This window comes from Odocoileus virginianus, chromosome 4 (genome assembly GCF_023699985.2).
Source record: "Odocoileus virginianus isolate 20LAN1187 ecotype Illinois chromosome 4, Ovbor_1.2, whole genome shotgun sequence".
Lineage (NCBI taxonomy): Eukaryota > Metazoa > Chordata > Mammalia > Artiodactyla > Cervidae > Odocoileus > Odocoileus virginianus.
The window spans coordinates 86,123,288-86,143,946 of record NC_069677.1 but is presented as its reverse complement, the minus strand read 5'-3'; the positions used below and the strand labels follow the sequence as shown (position 1 = coordinate 86,143,946).

Below are 20,659 nucleotides of genomic sequence, written 5' to 3'. Positions count from 1 at the left end.
GGGCTGGGAGACGAGGTGGGAGAGCTTGGGGTCAGCAGTGGTCCATCTGGGGTCTGTGTGCAGGCAGGAGGCACTCCGGGCGGGAGACGTCACCCCCTGCAGAAGGGCCATTGTGCCTGGGCCTGGGGGGGGGCACCCTGGGGACCCTGTCCCAGGTGTGGAGACAGCCTGGCTTTTCCCGAGCCAGGAGGGATGGACAGAGTCTGGCTCCTGGGCGTTTGGGCAGCAGAACCCTTTCATCACCGGCGGAGCCTGGGGCTGGAGGGCTGGATCTGTCGGTGTCAGCTTACAGCGCTTGTTGTCACTGCCCCTCGTGTACTGTGGGGGCGTCGAGGGCCTCCAGACTCGGGAGACATATCCTCCCCCCCACCCCCCACCCAGCATGCAGACATGGGCCTGGGAAGGGAAGAGGAAGAGCTGGATCTCTGGTTAATGAGGGTCAGGTTTGGTACCGGAGAGGGGAAATCCATGCAATCTGATCAGTGAGTTAATCCTTCGACTGCCTTGAACCCCACATCCCCAGCAGCTGCCAGGATGGGAGGGAGGACCACCATCTACTCAGAGAGAGAGTACTGGTTGCTCAGTCCTGTCTGACTCTTTGCGACCCCATGGATCGGAGCCCACCAGGCTCCTCTGTCCATGGAATTCTCCAGGCAAGAATATTGGAGTGGGTTGTCATTCCCTTCTCCAGGGGATCTTCCCCGACCCAGGGGTCGAACCTGGGTCTCCTGCACTGCCGGCACATTCTTTACTATCTGCACCACCCCGGTGGTGGCCACAGACAAAGGAGACCGGGATCTGGGACTAGCGTCCTGAGAAGGTCCCGGACCCTGGGAAGCCCTCAGCCCACTGGCTTTTGGCGGCAGGTTCCTACTGGGAGATTTCATTCCTGCCATTTTCAGGGCCACAAATCGCTTGATCACTGTGTTTCGTTTTAAAGTCTTGGGAAACCAGAGCACAGCCCCACCGTGGAGTTACCCCAGCGTCTCAGCCCCGGGTCTCCAGTGGGCTGGCGTCAGTGCAGTCCTGCTGGATGTTTCCGTGACGATGATAGAACTTCGGCAGCACACACTTAGCTGTACTGGTGTCCTTCCTCACAGGGCTTATGGGTTTTTACATACATTATCTTAGCATCTTCTCTGGGAAGCCGCTGTTATGATGTAGATAGCCAGGTGAGTCATGTATGACTCAGCCGTTTATCCAAAATCAGTTAGACCAGATGCCAGCCTCTGTTCTTATCGGCTCCATCTGCTCTGCTGTTGTCAGACGCTAAGTCGTATCCTACTCTTTGTGACCCCACGGACTGCAGCACGCCAGGCTTTCCTGTCCTTCGCTGTCTCCCACAGTTTGTTCAAACTCATGTCCATTGAGTCCGTGATCCCATCCAGTCATCTCATCCTCTGTCTCTCCTTTCTCCTCCTGCCCTCAATCTTTCCCAGCATCAGGGTCTTTTCCAATGAGTTAGTTCTTTGCATCAGGTGGCCAAAGTGTTGGGGCCTCAGCTTCAGTCTTTTGCAAATCTCTAAAGTTTACCGTGCTTTACTTATCCATCTGTATAATGGGACCAATGCTACTTAAGCATCTGCAGAGAAATTTGTAAAAAGAAAAGAGACAGTTTCTTCCTTTGTTCTTGTTATTGTTTAGTCGTCATGTCCCACTCTTTTTTGACCCCCATGGACTGTAACCCTCCAGGCTCCTCTGTCCACGGGATTTCCCAGACAGGAACACAGTGTTACCCTGAATATTTCCTGCTTTCCAGTTAGTTGTTTTTTTTTTTTTTTAATTATAGCTCATGAAAATTGAATATATCGATTTGGAGTTTTAAAAAATCATTTTCTCGCTTATCTCAGAGAATATCTTGCATCGCAGAGAACAAGAAGTCTAAAAGCCTCTTTTCAAGGCTTCTCCTGATGTCTTTTGTTTTTTTAATTCCATCAATCCAGCCAGTCCAAGGGCGATTCTTGGCACTTTTCAGTTCAAACCTTCCTCCTTCTGGCTGATCTTCAGAATCCCTACTCGAGGTGGAGTCCTTACTGCTTGCAGGATGAATGGGTGCCAGGGCCATAGGCTCTCTGCTGGGCAGCCAGCAGCAAACATGAGCAGAAATTTTCCAGGGGGGCTATCTGCTGGGAGGGTGCCCCGAGATTGTCCTTGAAGCCAAGAAGGGAGCAGATGGGACTCCCACTCCTCATCTGGGGCTGGGGTCCCCTGCTAGGGTGCAGGGAGGCTGTGAGCAGGATCTCTGGGCCCAAGAGGCAAGTGGTTCACCGTTGACCTTGGACGTGTGCACACACCCACACGCCTACAGCTTCCCTGGAACAAGAGAGACATGAAAGCTGAGATTCAAAATGCCAGCTCTGTTTCCACCGGCGGCCTGTCCTGGGCACAGGGGACCAGCAATAGCTTTGTTTTCAAAAGGCCTCTCCTTGGCAAGTATTTACAGAGGCATCTGGGCTCCACTTAAATGAAGAAAAAAAGCAAACACATGAAACCATATTTTTCATTCCACAAAACACTACAAAATTGTCTCTTGTCCCTTTCAATGTTCCAACTAGATGTACTCTGGTTTAAAGGAGGGACGTCTCAAAGCCCGGGTGGCGTGGGCCTGCCATCTCCATGGTGCCCAGGACCCGGTGCTAGGGAGAGCACTTGCTGGGTTTGTTGGTCTGCAGTTGCCATCTTGAAATTCCTAATCATTTCTGAACAAGGGATTCATTTTCATTTTGCACTGTTTCACCTGCAAGCTCCTCATGTGGACTTCTGCAAGCTGGAATCTCAGACTCGGCCCAGTTCATTCTAAACTTCTCAAATGTTTTACAAACACATACCTCAAATTAGCACTGGCCTCCCTCCAGGATCGACCCCATCATTTCTTGCCACTGAAAGTATCAGTCTTTGGAGCCAGAAAGAGTTTTGTTTTCAAGGGTCACCCTATAAAAGATAAATGCCCCAGGGGGTAATGTCTTGGCTCATATTATTAACACCGCAGGTGGGCTGAGTGCCCGAGAAGGACTGAAATCCCAGAAAAAGGACCCAGGTGGTAAGAACAAGTTTGGAGGGTGGGATACTGAGAGGGCAGGAGCCAGAAGGTGGAGAGGTGAATAGGGAAACTGCCTCTTTCTAAGATGCTTGGCCATCGAAGAGGCAGCTTGGGGGTAGATGGAGGTGCAGGGTGAAGGATGGCCGTGGGACTCGAATGCAGGTAGGACTTGTGGATGGAGAGGTGGTTCTGATGGCAGAGGTGGTGTGAGGGTGAAGGCTTGTAGGTAGATGAACACAACTGTCTCCATCTTGGGCTGCCCAGAGAAGGCCCCGAGTCAGCCAGCAGAGCCTGCAAGCAGAATATACATTGGTACTGTGGCTCTTGGCTAAACAATTTCAAGCTCTTTTTTGGGAAAGGGTGGAGGGAGGATTCTGATAAATTTGACTTTGTATTTCTTTCATTGTTGTTTGTCTTTATCATTGATTAACAATGCTGTGTTAGTTTTGAGAGTTTGGCAGTGATTCAGTTATACATACACTTGGATCCATTCATTTCCAAATTCTCTTCCCATTCATTACAGAATATTGACAGTGCTAGACATTATACCCTTGTTGGTCATCGATTTTAAATATAGCAAGAACTCTTTGAAAGCTCCTGATAGAACCTTTACAAGTCATGTGAGTTAAGGCAGCGATTCTCAAACCTGACTACACATCCCAGGCACCTGGAGAGAGGGTGGAAGTTAAAAGTTTCCATATTTTCTGAATGAATCAGTGAATGAGTAGATGAACCATGCTGTCTGGAGTGGCTGGGGCTTTTTAAAGCTCTCCAAGGGATGCTGACCCACTGGGAGAGTGGAGAGCTACTGAATTCAGTTTCCTTGGCTGGAATACTCAGAGTTGGGTGAGCAACAGGGCGAAACCTAAGCAACCTCCTACTTGGGGGAGGCCCGGCCACCTCTCACGCACACCAGGAAGCAGAGATCTGCCCCACAATTTATTTGTCGAGCTGTCTGGGGTCGCACAGAGCAGTACGCAGTGTGTGCATTTCCAGCTTGGTTCGTATACAATCCCTCCCTTCTGGGTCTCACGGCCGGTCTTCCAAAGTACAAAGCTACTGTCCGGCAGTTACCCGTGTCCTACAGAGAAGATGTCAGGGGACAAGGAAAGAGGGTGGCTTTGGAAAAAACCAAAATGAAAGAATGAATTCCAGGACAGGGTGTTTATCACACGGCACTCCTGTGGCTGAAAGGGCAGAAGGAAGAGCTGGGCGAAGACTGACTTGACCGTGCCCGAGTGGGTACTTAACAGGCATGCAACTTGCATGCCGTTCCTCTTTCTAGCCCTATGTCTCTTTCTCTCAACTTCACAGGCAGAGAATAAGTCCATAATCAGGGAAGATGCAGCTTCTCAAACCACGCTGAAACCACCAGCGTGCAGACTGTTCTAAGTCATTCATGGTGGTTCCCTATCCACGGCTGATTCTGCCCACCAGTTCCTGAACCCGTCCCCTCCCCAGCCTTTGCTTCCACCATCCCCGGTGGTCCCACCCATCCCTGCAGTCTTCTTCGACCTCTCGCTGTGGCCCACCAAGGTTACTGTGATTTGCGTCTCAGTCTCCAGCTCCGACCTCCCGTCCTTCCAGCTCATCCCTTCCTGTCCTTCCTCCCCTCCCCGCAGCACCATCCACAGCCCACCATTATATTCACTCGCCTGTGTAAACATCAGTCTCCGTTCTGCTCTCTCCCTTCATCATTTCTCCTAGAAGAATCCCCAGCCCTTTACCCCACTCCGCGCCCATGTAGTCCCACTGACTGTTCCAGAGGAGGCTGGCCAGCGGCTGATGGTCACAGAACCCTCAGGCGCCCTGGCTTCACATGAGCATCTGCAGCTGACTTTGTCTTAGTCCATCAAGCTCCCGTTCTCCAAGGTGACCAGTGCCTCCGTCCTGTCCCCTACACCAGCCTTAAACACCATCTCCACCATTGTTCTTCTCAGTGCATCTCCTTGCTTCCTCTTCCCCTGAGAAAACCGGGACACTCAGAGAACATCACCAAGCGCCCATGCCCACATCCCCCAGGGTCCCCGTGTTGATTCTCCCTCCCGTTCCGGCCTGAGCCGGCCTCTCCAGACGTGTGCCAGGGTCCCTGATGTCCTCTGTTCAAGGACCTCTCTTTAACATTATCAATATCTGCTTCTTACGGGGTCACTTCCGAAGGCAGGCACACATGCTCTGGGTTCTCTCATCTTCAAATCAACAACCAAGCAAGCATCCTCTCTTGACCACACATCCCACCAGCAGAGAGGCTTAACTGTTTTGTGTTTATTTATTTTGTTATTGACGTGGTTGTTGTTTATTGGACTGGTTGTTTTGCCTTGGATTCAATGAAGTGAAGCCAGTGTTTCTCCGAATAATACTTTTAGATGTGTAAAACAATACCCAGGATTGTAAAGGAAGCCATTTATATCAAAATTCAGTTATCAATTTTTAAAAATTTGTTATTTATTTATTTGGGGCTGTGCTAGATCTTCGTTATTTTATGTATAGCTTCATGGCAAAATTGGAGAAGAAAATGGCAACCCAATCCAGTACTCTTGCCTAGAAAATCCCATAGACCGAGGAGCCTAGTAGGCTACAGTCCATGGGGTCGCAGAGTCAGACACAACTGAGCGACTTCGGACACGACTGAGCCACTTCACTTCACTTCACTTCAGATCTTTGTTGCTTTCCCCCAGGCTTTTCTTTAGTTGTGGTAGGTAGGCTTCTCCTTGAGTTGGCTTCTTTTGTTGCAGATTTTAGCAACTTTTGTTGCAGATTTTAGCAGGCTTTAGGGCCTGCAGGCTTCAGTAGTTGTGGTGTGTAAGCTCAGTTGCCCGGCAGCATGTGGAATTTTTTTTTTAATTGGGAATGTCTTATTTTTTTACTTGAAGGATAATTGCTTTACAGAATTTTGCAGTTTTCTGTCAACCATGAACATGAATCAGCCACAGGTACACCCACGTCCCCTCCCTCCCAAACCGCCCTCCCATCTCCCTCCCCATCCCACCCTTCTTGATTGTCACAGAGCCCCTGTGTCATGTATGGGTTCCCTGAGTCATGCAGCGAATTCCCGTTGGCGGTCTATTTTACACGTGATATTGTAAGTTTCCATGTCGCTCTCCCCATACAGCTCATCCTCTCCTCCCCTCTCCCCGTGTCACAGGTCTGTTCTCTATGTCTGTTTCTCCACTGCTGCCCTGGAAATAGATTCACCAGTACCATCTTTCTAGATTCCATATATATGCGTCAGTATGCGGTATTTATATTTCTCTTTCTGACTTACTTCACTCTGTATAACAGGCTTCAGGTTCGTCCACCTCTTTAGAACTGACTCAGATGTGTTCCTTTTTATGGCTGAGTAGTATGCCATTATATATATGCACCACAGCTTATTTATCCATTCATCTGTCAACGGGCAGATGGTTGCTTCCATGTTCTAGCTATCGTAAGTAGTGCTGCAGTGAATACTGGGGTGCATGTGTCTTTTTTCAATTTTGGTTTTCTCAGGGTATATGCCTAGGAGTGGGATTGCTGGGTCATATGGTGGTTTTGGCATGTGGGATCTTAATTCCTGGATCAGGGATCGAACCATGGTGTCCCCTGCACTGGCAAGCAGATTCTTAACCACTGGACCATCAGGAAAGTTCCTATCAAAGTATTTTAAAATCATTTTGTCCGTGGTAATTTATGCTTCTCTATCAGACCTAGCAGGAGTCTTATAACTACCATAGTTTTGAAATAGCAACGATGGTAAGTGGTCTTCCCAGATACCTGCACTGCCGGTGAAACCACGCTTCCCATTGGTGATGAAGTCACAGGCCCTGGTCAGATCACTGTAAGGGGTCATGCTTTTCAAGGAGAAGTTGGTGAAATAAGCCATGCAACTGTTTTTCCCATCCAAGCTGACTGATACCCTGAATTCTATGGGCCCTCGACCCTAGATTAAGAACCCCCATCCTGCAACGGTTGCCTCGTCTCCTGGTTCACATCACAGTCCAAATCTTGGAAAGATTTCTCTGGCTCGATATGTCCTGTGCCCCTTCTCTAGCTTATCCTGAAGCCACACCCATTACTTGGCAGAAACTGAGCTTGTCAAGGTGTCCGACGTCCTTCATGCTGCTCAATCCAACCATCATTTCCGGTGCTCAGATGACATGTTTCATCTGATGACTTGACCCAGTGGATCACGCCCTCCGACTTGAAACTCTCCTCACTCACCATTCTCGCTCTGGGTTGCCTGCTTCCTCCCCCGACTCCCTGTGGTCCATGGCTGGCTCCTCCTCGTCACCCCGTTGGCTTCCTGGGATCAGTCATCGGGCACCTGCGCTTCCTGGCCCACACTCACTGCCTGGGGGCTCTGACCCAGTCTCATGGCTTCTTTCCATCCTGCCTTTTCTCCCCCCACGCCATGAGGCTTACAGGATCTTGGTTCCTTGACCAGGGATCGACCCTAGGCCACCCCAGCGAAAACACCAAGTCCTAACCACTTGACCGCTAGGGGGTGCCTCGGTCCTGGCTCTCTGCTGTTGAGCTCCGAGTGGACTTCCCCACTTTTGTGCCCTCCCTGGACGCTGCACTTAGACATCCAGCCATAGTGTCCCCCTCTCCCGCCAGGTGGCGACAGCCATCTCAACCCAGCATGTCTAAAACCAGACTCCCCTTGTCTGCCCTTCACCCTCCAAACACAGGTCCTCCCACCCCCCACCGTCTTCACCTTCAATAAATAGCAGCTCCATCCTTCCTGTTGCCCACGACCTTGGAGCCACTCTCACCTCCAAGTATATCTCTTCTCGGCACCCACCTTTGTCACTGCTGGCATCTCTTACCTGGGTGATTGCAGGACTCACCTATGCGTTACCCTGATTCAGCCCAGGTGTGACCTTGGACAAGTTACTAAACCTTGCTAAGCCTCATCTTCTCCGTCTGTACACATTGGAGATTTGTTGAAAGATTAAGTTAAGGCCAGTGAAAGCACGTAGCCCATGTCTGGAATATCATGAACACTGAACTGTGATTGTTTTTACCCTCATCATTAACAACTCCCAGCTTCTGTGCACCTGTGCACATTACAGAGAATGTGCATTAAACATCATTCTTTAAAACGTATTTGTTTTTGGCTGTGCTGGGTCTTTTCTCAAGTTGCACCGAGTGGGTGCTACTGTCTGGCTGTGATGCTCAGGCTTCTCATTGCGGTGGCTTCTCTCGTTGCAGAGTAGGGTCTCTAGTGCACAGAGGCTTCAGTAGCTGCAACTCTGGGCCTCTAGAGCATAGGCTCAATAGTTGTGGCTCATGGGCTTAGTTGTTCAGCAACATGGAGGATCTTCTTGGATCAGGGATTGAACCTGTGTCCCTGCATTGGCAGGCAGATTCTTTACCACTGAGCCACTAAGAAAGCCCTAAACATCTTTTTTTTTAGCAGTATTTAATTTAGCATTTGTAAATCTCAGTCTTAATGTTTTCATTAAACACCACGTTTTTAGTTACTGCTATAGAATCCCCGTTCAATGCTCAAATAAATCATTTTCTCAAGTTTACAAAATCCATTAGATAGTTATCTTGTTCATGGAGGTTTTGATGTAAGTCCTAAAAGGAGGTCCCTCTGAGATCTACTGGATTTCCAAGAGAAAGCCTGGACAATATAGGAGTTGCCTTATCCGAATCTGGCCTGGACTCCAAACTTGGGTTTTTATGGTTTATGAAACCAAGACATGTTGACTTAAGAAAACCAGACATGCAGGCTGAAAAGGTCTGCTATGTCTCTGGATGCAGCCCAGCCAATTACACAAAAGTGAAGCACTGAGCTCCCCAAACTCTTTGTGGGATCAGTGGATTCATGCACTTTTCCAATCTGGAGAAGCTGAGTCATCTGACTGCCGTTTGAGTTCCTTACTGTAGTTGGCACTCGCTCTTGAGTTTTTACAACCACAGAAGGGCTTCCAAATTCCCCCTGCCCTGTGTTCTCTCTCTCCCTGGATTCTGTCCTCTGCACTTTGGGATGTGAAGCCATTAGACCCTGCTCAGTGTCTGCTCTGGAAGGAAACTCACTTCTCATATTCAGATGTGGGTGTTAGTTTCTTTTTTTTTTCCTGTAATTCCCCAGGCTGCCATTCAGTGATCCTCCACATTGGTTTCCTAGGGCTGCCTTAACAAAGCACTGCAAACTAAGTGGCTTACAACAATCCAGATGTATTCTCTCATAGTTCTAGAGGCCAGAAGTCCAAAAATCAAGCAGTCAGCTGTCCCCTTCTGAAGGCCACAAGGAAGGATCTGTTCCAGTCCTCTCTCCTCCTTTCTGACAGCTGCTGGTCATCCTGGGCTGTCCTTGGCTTGTAGCAGCATCACTCCAATCTCTGCCTCTGTCTTCGGATGGTGTCATCCCTGTTTCTTCATCTTCTCATAAAGACACCAGTCTTACTGATTTAAAGATCAACCCTACTCCATAGGTCCTCATCTCAACTAAAAGTTATATCTGTAATGGCCCTATTTCCAAACCAGGTCACATTCTGAGGTGTTAGGCGCTATGGGGCTTCCCAGGAGGCTCAGTGGGTTAAGAACCCACCTGCCATGCAGGAGATGCTGGAGATGCAAGCTCCATCCCTGGGACAGGAAGATCCCCTGGAGGAGGGCATGGCGACCCACTCCAGTATCCTTGCCTGGGGAATCCCATGGACAGAGGAACCCTGCGGGCTACAGTCCCTGCAGTCACCGAGTCAGACATGACGGAAGTGACTGAGCAAACATACACAGGGGTTATGACGTCAACATACCTTTGTGGGGAACACAGTGCAAGCCTTTGCATCTCTTACACAAGGCTTTCCTAGAGAACACTCACACTAGTAGCTATCTAATCATTTAACACTTCTGAAAATAACCATATAACCTATTAGTTTGTTTTTTTGTTTTTGCTTTTCTAATATTTTTCTTGTATGGCAGATTTTTTAGTCACCTGTCCCCTGAAAAATGAAAACAACATAGCCGATCTATACAACTATCTTATCAGGAAAAGAAAAAAAGAAGCTACGCAGAGGCACCAGGGTATTTTATTAAATGAAATTCAATCATATCATTTTAAACATGTTGATCTACTACATTTTTAATGGATTCTAATGAAATTTGGTGAGTTGAAATGAGAGAGATAATGCCTCCTGGAAACGGTTTAGGATTTTATGATCATGGTAACTTAAGCTTGTAGATTTCACTAAATCAATAGTTTGTTCAACCTCGCTGAGTTGAAAATGGCCGCTGCAAGCATTTAACCACATCCCATGACTTTTATTCGTATTAACACAGGATTTTCCCCAAAACCAGCTCTTGTTATGAAAAAATAGATTTTTCTTTACTCATCCAAAACAGAGGGGAAGTTTTCATCTATAAAGTGTCATGTCTATATGATTTGAGCAAGATATTTCACATCGGTTTTCCTGAATAATATCAACCATCCGAGCAGTCAGAAGTTAATTATATAATTCTTCTGTCTCTGCCTCTTATGGAAAGGCTCCAGTTCTTCCACGCAGTGTGTACATGGCATAAAAGTCCTCATAAGCTTAAAATACAGATGCCTGCCAGTCTGAAAAATAACCCAAGGAAAGTTACAGAAAGCTTGGAATACTAATGAAGGAAACTTCATTTTTAGAGCCAAAAAACCCACAGTCCAGCCCATCCTAAATGAATATGAATGGTTTTTCCAAGGTACGGCTTGATCACTTTGTCATGATTCTGACATATTTGCACAAAAAGATGTACTAAAATAGCACCTTTGGAGAATACCTAAGTGTCTAGGAAAGAGATCCCCTCCCTCTGCACATTATGAAGTAGCAAGCATCCAGCATGTGATTTAAGAATTACTGGTTGGAATTATTTCATGCCGATAGTGCATAAAAGTTTTTTTTTCTTTTCTCCTGTTGGGTAGTTTGGCTAATGTAGCTCATTTAGATGAATCCAAATTTCCCTGGAGTTTTTATTTCCCAAGGTTTAGCATTTATGAAATATCTAAGCTATAATGAAGTCTAATTGGGGTGACAGGAAGGATATTACAGTTTTTTTAAAATAATTTTATTTTATAATGCAGTATAGTTGACTCAGTGGTAAAGAACCCACCTGCCAAGGCAGGAGATGCCAGAGACACAGTTTCGATCTCTGGGTCAGAAAGATCCCTGGAGTAGGAAATGGCAACCTGCTCCAGTGTTCTTGCCTGGAAAAGTCCAGAGGAGCCTGGCGGGCTACAGTCCATGGGGTCACAAAAGAGCTGGACGTGACTCAGGGGCTGAGCGTGCGTGCAGAGTCGCTGTTGTTAAATACTGTGTTAGTTTCCGGTGTATATGGCAGAGTGACTCAGTTATACGTATACATGTATCTGTCAGTTTTTCAGATTCTTTTCCCACTTAGATTATCATTACAGAGCATTGAGCAGAGTTCCCTGTGCCATACAGTAGGTCCTTGTTGGTTGTCGCTCAGCCACCCAGTCTTGTCGGACTCTTTGCGACCCCCTGGAATGCAACATGCCAGGCGTCTCTATCCTTCACCGTCTCCCAGAGTTTGCCATTATATCTGTGTTGCCGTCCAGCCATCTCATCCTCTGACGCCCTCTTTTCCTTCTGCCTGAGATCTTTCCCAGCATCAGGGTGTTTTCTAATGAGTCGGCTCTTCGCATCAGATGACCAGATTGTCAGAGCTTTAGCTTCAGCATCAGTCCTTCCAGTGAATATTCAAGGTTGACCTCCCTTAAGATTGACGGGCTTGATCTCCTTGCTGTCCAAGGGACTCTCAGGAGCCTTCTCCAGCACCACAGTTCAGAGGCATCAATTCTTTGGCATTCTGCCTTCCTTGTGGTCCAGGTTTCACAACTGTTACGTGACCCCTGAGAAGACCATAGTCTTGACTATACGGACCTTTGTCGGCAGAGTAATGTCTCTGCTTTTCAATACACTGTCTAGGTTTGTCATCGCTCTCCTGCCAAGAAGCAATCATCTTGTTGGTAACCCATTTTAAATATAGCAGTGCATGCATGTTGATCCCAAACTCCCAATCTACCCCTCCCAACGCTGCAGTTGGTTGAACCAGACTTCTTTAATTCTGAACATCAGAGCTGGGGCAACTCAGCATTCTTTCAGAGTCCAGCAACCATTGTGCTTGAAAGGCAGCTCTTCATTTTTCTGATACAGCTCTAGGAAACAAAGTCCAACCTGTCTCAGGGGATCCGACACGTGTCAGGAGCCCGTGGAGCAGTCCTCTAGGGGGTGGCCTGTTCTCAACTGGCTGTGGACCCGCTGTGACTGCAGGGCGGTCAGAAGCTGAAATGAGGTGCAAGAACTCAAGTCACCCAGCTCTTCGCCAAGGCAGGAAGGCCCCAGTGGTTCTGGGGTGTAAAACCTTGCACATACCTGCCTCGCCCCCGGCATCCCAGGTATAACCTGCATGGCCTCTGCTCCAGGACTAACATGCTGTTCAGCAGTGCGGGGGGAAAGGACAAAGGATACATGTGTCTGCCGCAGAGCTCTTCACAAAAGGGGCCGAAGGAGCTGGGGCAGTAAAGAAGCAGAATCAGGGGCCGGGCAAACAACCCACACATCCCTCGTCCCGGTGAAGCTCCCCCATTGGCCAGGGCTGTTGAGATGACCTAATTCAGAGGCCAGCACCAAAGTTGACACAGCTGGGGTCCAGGCGGGCGGGGAGGAAACCCACCGTGTGCTCTGGCCGCCTGTCTTGTTGTTTTTGTTTTTTTTTTTTAATTCCTTCCTTTAAAAAAAAAAAATGTAGCTCACAGACAAGAGGAAGGAGACAACATAAAAGTTTATATGAAAAAAAAAAAAAAAAACCCTCGCCTTTCAGATGCGGTGCTCATAAAACCAGATCCAGTGTAAGAGGCCACAGTCATTCTGCTGCATTTCACAGCTGCCCTTTGCAGACTTTTACATCAGTTTACAGCCCTGGGTTTCCCTGAGACTCTCCGGGGGCACATCAGCACATCTTGCTGGCCCTCCTGTTTGTGCTCACTCAACTCTCCCAACATCAAAATTATCCTTTTAAAAAATCAACCCTCTGTCATCATTGCTCCGTTAAACTTTCAACAGACTTCCACCCTCTAAGTTCACTTGCCGAAGTGATCTGACTTTAAGCTGTCCTTTGGCAAAATTGGGGGGAGGATGTCTCCAGTCAAATAAACTTGGGAAATGCCACGCAAGAGACTTTTCTGGGAGATTCCAAAAGTATGTTTGCGCATGGCCAGCAATGAGAGGTCCACCATTACCCAGTTTTCTCCAATAGACCTGTCAAAACCATGGTTTTCCCAGTAGTCAGGTTTGATGTGAGAGTTGGACCATAAAGAAGGCTGAGCACCAAAGAACTGATGCTTTTGAACTGTGGTGTTGGAGAAGACTCTTGAGAGTCCGTTGGACTGCAAGGAGATCCAACCAGTCCATCCTAAAGGAGATCAACCCTGAATATTCACTGGAAAAACTGATGCTGAAGCTGAAGCTCCAGTCCTTTGGCCACCTGATGCCAAGAGCTGACTCATTGGAAAAGACCCTGATGCTGGGAAAGATGGAGAGAAGGAGAACGGGATGACAGAGGATGAGATGGTTGGATGGCATCACCGACTCCATGGACATGAGTTTGAGCAAGCTCTGGGAGATGGTGAAGGACAGGGAAGCCTGGTGGGCTGCAGTCCATGGGGTGGCAAAGAGTCCGACACGACTTAGTGACTGAACAACACCTGGCATTTATGTCTTCCATGAGACATCCTGCCAACGCAGCACTTCAAGAAGCAGCTGCTAGGAAGCTTGGCCCTAAATCCTGCTCACATGTGTCACTAAAGCCACACACTGCTCGGCCAGGAGGGTGCTTCGAGGGCTGTGAACCCCAACCCAGGGCCCAGTGTTTCTTCCTGGAAGGTGTCCTCTTGTTACATGCAGCCCCACCCATCCAGCTGGTCAAGGGCTGTTCAGAACCTGATCTTTAGAACCGTATTTGTCCCGAACGCACATCTCTCTGTGAGCACGCACACATCTGCAGGAAAAGGGTAGTCTCTGGGTGAAGCCGACTACAGGCCAGCTGACCTCTCTACACACCCGCATGCCTGGGAGGCCATGCTCGGGCAAGCTCCCTTCTGAAGCTCCAAGATGAGTGGTTTCCAAGGAGATTCATTCACTTGAGGTTGTTTTTCCATCCAGGGGCCCCACAGTGAAAAGTGGCTGGGCTGGGAAGTTGAATTATGAGCTAAGACCAGTAGCAGCTGCTGGTAACTCCGGGGAAGTGGGTGGAGAGCTGGGGTCTGGGAGTTGGGGGCTCATTAACACTCACTTCTTAAATTAGCAACTCCTGCTCCAGGAGTTTAAATATAGCAACCTAATGGTTTCTAAAGTTAGCAGTCCTTGCTCTCCATAAATATTTAGAAGTCCAATAAACTCCCGGTCCCCCTCCCTCGACCAGTGGGGTCAGCAGGCTTAGCTTTCATGCCACATTCTTTAAGCTCTGGATACTGAGTGATTGACCTTGACAAGCAACAGCCCAGAGGAGCCTCAGAAGGTTCGGGATCAGGGACAGACAGTGCAGCCACCAGGCTGGAGGTGGCCTCTGGGGGTTACTGGGAGGATCTCTGAGGTCATTTGGAGAAGTCCCCAGCCTCCAGACTCCCTAGAGGAATTGATCATCTGGGTTTGCCTGGGACTGTCCCAATTTCAGCACTGAAAGTCCCCCGACCCTGGCCACCTTAACCACTGTAGAAAGATGTCTTCGGACAGGGGCGGAGAGAGTCAGCTACCGAGGACATCCTCATAACACCACTGCTAACGCTCACGCTCACTTCAGTCTTGCTGAATTCAAAAGGGAGGAAGTAAACCAGGGAAAATTCTAGCCAGGCCAGAAAATGAACTTTCGCTCCTTCACCCAGGCCCCCCGAGTGGAAAACAGGGCAGAGAACAGCTGCTGTTCCGCTCATCGGCTCTGGCCCCCCCGTATCAGAGCGGCCCCCTCTTCGGGCCCTGCCACCTCCCTGGCAGTGACCCCCGGGTCAGCTGGCCCCCACGCTTCCCTGGGCAGCAGAACTGGGGGGGTCTCCCCCACCCCCCATCCCACCACTGCAAGCCCAGCACCTGCACAGAGCGGGCAGTTGCCGAATGGAGGGAAGAAGGATTCCGAAGGAAAGCCAGCCCCATAACCAGATGGATGTGGTCGATCAGCTCAAGGCGTGAGTGAAGAACAGGAGGGTCCTGGGCAAGCAGTCATTTATTTTCATTTTATTAAAAAAATTTTTTCTTTTGTATTTGGGGGTAGCTGATTAACAGACAAATGTTCTGGTAGTTTCAGGTAGACAGGAAGGGACTCAGCCGTACATAGACATGTATCCATGCTCCCCCAAACTCCCCTCCCATCCCGGCTGCCATATAACACGGAGCAGAGCTCCCTGCTACAGTGTAGGACCTTGTTGGTTATCCATTTTCAGTACAACATGTGCACATGTCAATCAGAAAGCTCCCTAACTATCCCTTCCCCCAATCCTTCCCTCTGGAAACGTGCATTTGTTCTCTAATTCTGTGAGTCTGATTCTGTTTTGTGAAAAAAGTTCATTTATATCATTCCTTTTTAGATTCTATATATAAGGGCTGTCATATGATATTTCTCCTCTGTCTGACTTTTTTCAGTATGAGTCTCTAGGTCCATCCAAGTTGCTGCAAGCTGCATTATTTCATTCTTTTTAACGGCTGACTAATATTCCATTATATACACTACATCTTTTCTATCCATTCCTCTGTCCATGAACATTTAGGCTACTTTCCTGTCTTGACTATTGTAAAAAGCACTGCAATCAACATTGCATGTATCCTTTGGGATCATGTTTTTCTCTGGATATATGCCCAGGAGTGGGATTGCAAGGTCTTACGGTAGCTCTATTTGTAATTCTTTAAGGAACATCTTCATAGTGGCTGTACTGATTTACATCCCATCGACTGTGTAGGAGGGCTTCCTTCTCTCCACACCCTCTCCAGCATTTATTGCAAATAGTCATTTTTAACATCAGCAAAACCCCCAGCCTTGTTCCTGCACCCCCACCCCTCCAGGACAGACCTAAGATTACTTCCAACAATGCTAAGACATGTAGGCATAGCTTTTTTAAAATTAATTTTTACTGGAGTATAGTGTCTTTACAATGTTATGTTAGTTTCTACTGGACAGCAAAATGAACCAGCTTTACATATACATATATCCCCTCTCTTTGTGGATTTCCTTCCCATTTAGATCAGCACAGTGCATTAAGCAGAGTTCCCTGTGTTATACAGTATGTCCTCATTATTTTCTGTTTTATACATACTAAAAATAGAGTATATGTGTCCAGCCCCATCTCCCAGTTCCTCCCACCTCTAGGCATAGATTTTTAAATCCAGCAAGATTATCGTCGAGGTCCCCAGAGGAAGCATCACCTGTTACTAACCCAATCCTGAATCATGATTTAGTGGGAGGATTTCTTTACGACAGACCCAGGATTAAAGCCAAGAGGCCCTGGGGGACCCCAAAGACAGCTTGCAGGAGGAATGGCCCTGGGAGACTTGCTGTCAGCCCATTTTTGCTCCCTGCTTCCTTTCTGCACTTAATTGCAGAAAACTGCCCTGAGAAAGAAGGAAGATGGTTGCGGAGGGGGGATGCCTTCTGAATTCTCACCAGTTTGGGTTGCTGAAGTGACTTGACACCAGCTGAGACCCTTCCCTTTTCCTCCCTTCAGAATCAGAAGACACTTTGGGGCCATGAAGTCCAGTCCCTCGTTGCTGGGGTTTTTTTTTTTAATGGTTTATTTGTTTTATTTATTTTTAATTGGAGGATAATTGCTTTTGCAACGTTGTGTTGGTTTCTGCCATAATCAGTGTGAATCAGCAACAGGTATACATATGTCCCCTCCCTTTTGAACCTCCCTCCCACCCCCCGACCCACTCCCAGCCCTTGAGGTTGTCACAGCAGCTCCCTCTTTTTAAAGACAGGCCCCTAGTCACCCAGAGGGTGGGGGTGGCCCTGCGTGCAGGACTCCTGATTCTCTTTTGTCCTGACGCTGCTCCCGGCAGGAGAGAGGAGCTGGGGTGTCCACTTGGGTGGTTTTGCTCTCCTTCCCTTCCTTCCTTCTTCCCTCCTCCCTTCCACTCTCTCTTCTCCCTCCCCTGGCCCCTCTCTCTCCTTCTTCCCTCCCAGTATTTCCTGAGTATCCTCTACATGCCTGCCACTGCATACTACACACGTGCTGGGTCCTTGCCCCCAAGAAAGGTTTGAGATTTTGCTGTGGTTAGCACATTTTGGGGGCTTCCCAGGTGACACTAGTGGTAAAAAAAAAAAAAAAAAAAAAAAAACCACCTGCCAATGCAGGAGACATAGAGGCTCCATTTCAATCCCCGGGTGGGGACAGTCCCCTGGAAAAGAGCTTAACAACCCACTCCAGTTTTCTTGCCTGGAGAATCCCATGGACAGAGGAGCCTGGTGGGCTACAGTCCCTGAGGTCACAAAGAGTCAGACACGACTGAAGCGACTTAGCATGCATGCATGCACACACGCAGAAGTGTCCCAGATGCAAACCCTCTAACAGGCAGTTCTAGGAATGGTCTTAAAGTGAAAACAGAAGGAAACTAAGGGATTGAGCATTTGGCAAGACAAGGAATTAATTTAATGAAAATTGATTTCCGAGTGAAGATGAAATGGCTCTGCATGCCCCCACCCCGCATCTGAAAGCCAGGTTGCAGCCTCTGTCTGTAACAAGCCTACCCCTCTTCAGAGTGGTGTCAGGAGAGGCACCCTGCCTGGAGCGGAAGGTCATTGGTTTATGGTCTTGGCTGCAGCAGCTAAGAAGCTGATGCCTTGGTTGTTCCTGTCCCCTGGCGTCAGGGGATGATCTCTAAGGTCATGCTTGGGATTCTGGAAGGCAGCATCTGACCCGCCCAGAGTGCTAACCCCTTCCCTTCCCAAGCACACAGGGAAGCCTCCCACTTTCAGAAAAAATGTTTCATCCTAACAGGCAGTCTAAGCTATTTTCTAAGTCATAGGCAGCACAGGCTTACGAGTCCATTTGGTAACAATGATCCATCCACTTGTTGATTTAGCAACCTCGAATAAGTACGTGAGTGTCGCTCAGTCATGTCTGACTCTTTGTGACCCCGTGGACTGTAGCCCACCAGGCTCCTCTGTTCATGGCATGCTGCAAACAGGAACACTGGAGTGGGTGGCCATGCCCTCCTCCAGGGGATCTTCCTGACCCAGGGATCGAACCCACGTCTCCTGCACTGCGGGCAGTTTCTTTACCCTCTGAGCCCCCAGGGTATCCCTAACAACCTTAGTGGATCACTGATCAAACAGAACAAAGTGTGAGTCTGCAGCAGCCTAGTCTGAGGGTAGACATAAGACAGAACTTCCCACGTGCAGTTCGTAAGCATTGAGACAAGTAGGGGCCCTGGGGTCCTTGGAAAGCGCAGGCCGGCCAGAGGACCCTCGCTCCTTCTCGCTCTGGCCTTCCAGGGAAGCTTAGACGAAGCAGCTCTTCTTGCACCCAATCAAGTCTCAGAAGCTATTTGTTTTTTTAAATATGTTAATCGTGGTACCAACGGCCTATGGAAATCTGGCCTTCGGGGGCAGAAATGGCATGCCTGGAGATAATCTTTAACCCGTTTCCTGTCTCCCCGCCCCGCCTCCCGGCTTCATTAGGACTGCAGCCGGAGCCCGAGCGAGCGGGCAGCCGCCGGCGAGGCCATGGCCAACACCGCGGTGCAGCTCCTGGGCTTCCTCCTCTGCTTCCTGGGCCTGGCGGGCACGCTCATCACCACCGTCCTGCCGCACTGGCGCCGCACGGCGCACGTGGGCACCAACATCCTGACGGCCGTGTCCTACCTGAAGGGGCTGTGGATGGAGTGCGTGTGGCACAGCACGGGCATCTACCAGTGCCAGATCTACCGCTCGCTGCTGGCGCTGCCCCGCGACCTGCAGGCGGCGCGCGCGCTCATGGTGGTGTCCTGCCTGCTGTCGGGTGCCGCGTGCGCCAGCGCCGTGGTGGGCATGCAGTGCACGCGCTGCGCCAAGGGCACCCCGGCCAAGACGGCGTGCGCCGCGCTGGGCGGCGCGCTCTTCCTGCTGGCCGGCCTGCTCTGCCTGGTGGCCGTCTCCTGGACCACCCACGACGTGGTGCAGAACTTCTACAACCCGCTGCTGCCCAGCGGCATGAAGTTCGAGATCGGGCAGGCCCTCTACCTCGGCTTCATCGCCTCGGCCCTGTCGCTCATCGGCGGCACGCTACTCTGCCTGGCCTGCCAGGAGGAGGCGCCCACCCGGGCCCCGCCTCGGGCCGCCGCGAACCGCGCCGGGGCCCCCGCGCCTGCCTACCGGCCCCCCGACGCCTACAAGGACAATCGGGCCCCCTCGGCCATCTCGGCCTCGCACAGCGGGTATAGGCTGAACGACTATGTGTGAGTCCCCCCAGCTGGGGGTTGGGGGTGGCCTGTCCTCCCCCTGAACCCCACCCTCCGTCGCCCGGAGCGCGCCCCGCAACCCCCGAGAGGCTGCGAGGACCGAGCCTGCCCACCGATGGATTCAAGGCCCACGTGCACCAGGTTTACTTCTGGACTGCTTTCCTGTCCAAAGGCATCAGGCTGAAGGACTGTGTGTGAATCCCGCCCTGGGGGGGGGCCTGTCTCCCCACCCACCGTCATCTGGAGCGCCCCCCCTCCCCACCGCACTAGAGGCTGCGAGGACCTAGCCTGCCCACTGATGGATTCAAGACCCACGTGCACCAGTTTACTGCACCAGGTGATACTGCACCAGCATCATCAGGCTGAAGGAATATGTGTGAGTCCCCCCGGGGAAGGGGGGAGACACCCCCCAGGGTCTGGAATGCCCTCCCCGCAAGAGGCTGCAAGGACCTAGCCTGCCCACTGATGGATTCAAGGCCCACCTCGCCACCCCCCAGCACCTGGTTTACTTCTGGACTGCTCTGGTGTCCAAAGGCATCATGTGAACCTGAGGAAAGGGGCTTAGAACCGCAGCGAAAGAGGGAAATAAGAAGAGGAGAAAAGCTCTCCATACCAAAGGCTTAAAAGTAATCCTTGCTAGTTTTGTATTTATTCTATGTATTTATGTGGTGGTTTAATGACAGCTGAATAAAACAGTGACTTGGGAGTTTGGTCAGTGGGGGTTGTTTTGCAATCCAGGGAGAAAGCTTTTGGATGCCTTTGTGAAATGGACAATATCCATGTCTGTTTCCAGGCTGTTACTCTGTCTGCTGAGATGCTGGTAACCATGGTCAGCCCACTTCCAGGCTCTGCCTGAGGCAGGACGGGAAAGCAGAGGAGGGCTGGGCTGGTGTTCATCCCAAAGATGCCTGAGAGATATCACCAGAAACTGCCACCCTGTCCTGGCTTGAGAGGCCGGGCAGGAAGTCCAGGGTGTTTGGGGGGGGGGGGGGGGATAAAAAAAAGATAATTGCCACAAACCGAAGAAGAAGGGCATTGTCATTCTCTACCCTTGCACAGTAGGGCCCCACTGGTAAGGCAGCAAAAGTCAGAAGGAAAAAAAAGACAGAGTGGAACGCGCCTGGCTTTCCAGGCATTGGCACGAGGCCCAGGTAGGAAGGCTGCTCACCCCCGGGGCAGGACGTCACGGGCTTCTTTTCTGGGGACAGAA

The 20,659-nt window shown here is 49.9% G+C and overlaps 1 protein-coding gene across 7 annotated transcripts in view; it reads left to right on the top strand.

The window, feature by feature from the left end:
- CLDN14 (claudin 14) overlaps positions 1 to 20,155 on the top strand; it is an 82,141-nt gene extending 61,986 nt beyond the window's left edge. For 5 of the 7 annotated variants that reach the window (XM_070466959.1, XM_070466958.1, XM_070466957.1 and 2 more), the window contains one exon: positions 18,692 to 20,155. In XM_070466959.1, the coding sequence (XP_070323060.1) occupies positions 18,692 to 19,450 (759 nt within the window). In that variant the 3' untranslated portion in view covers positions 19,451 to 20,155. Of the gene's footprint in view, position 1 lies in introns of those variants that run through there. The other 2 variants (XM_070466961.1, XM_070466962.1) reach the window with 2 other exon arrangements.
- Positions 20,156 to 20,659: the final 504 nt, after the last annotated feature.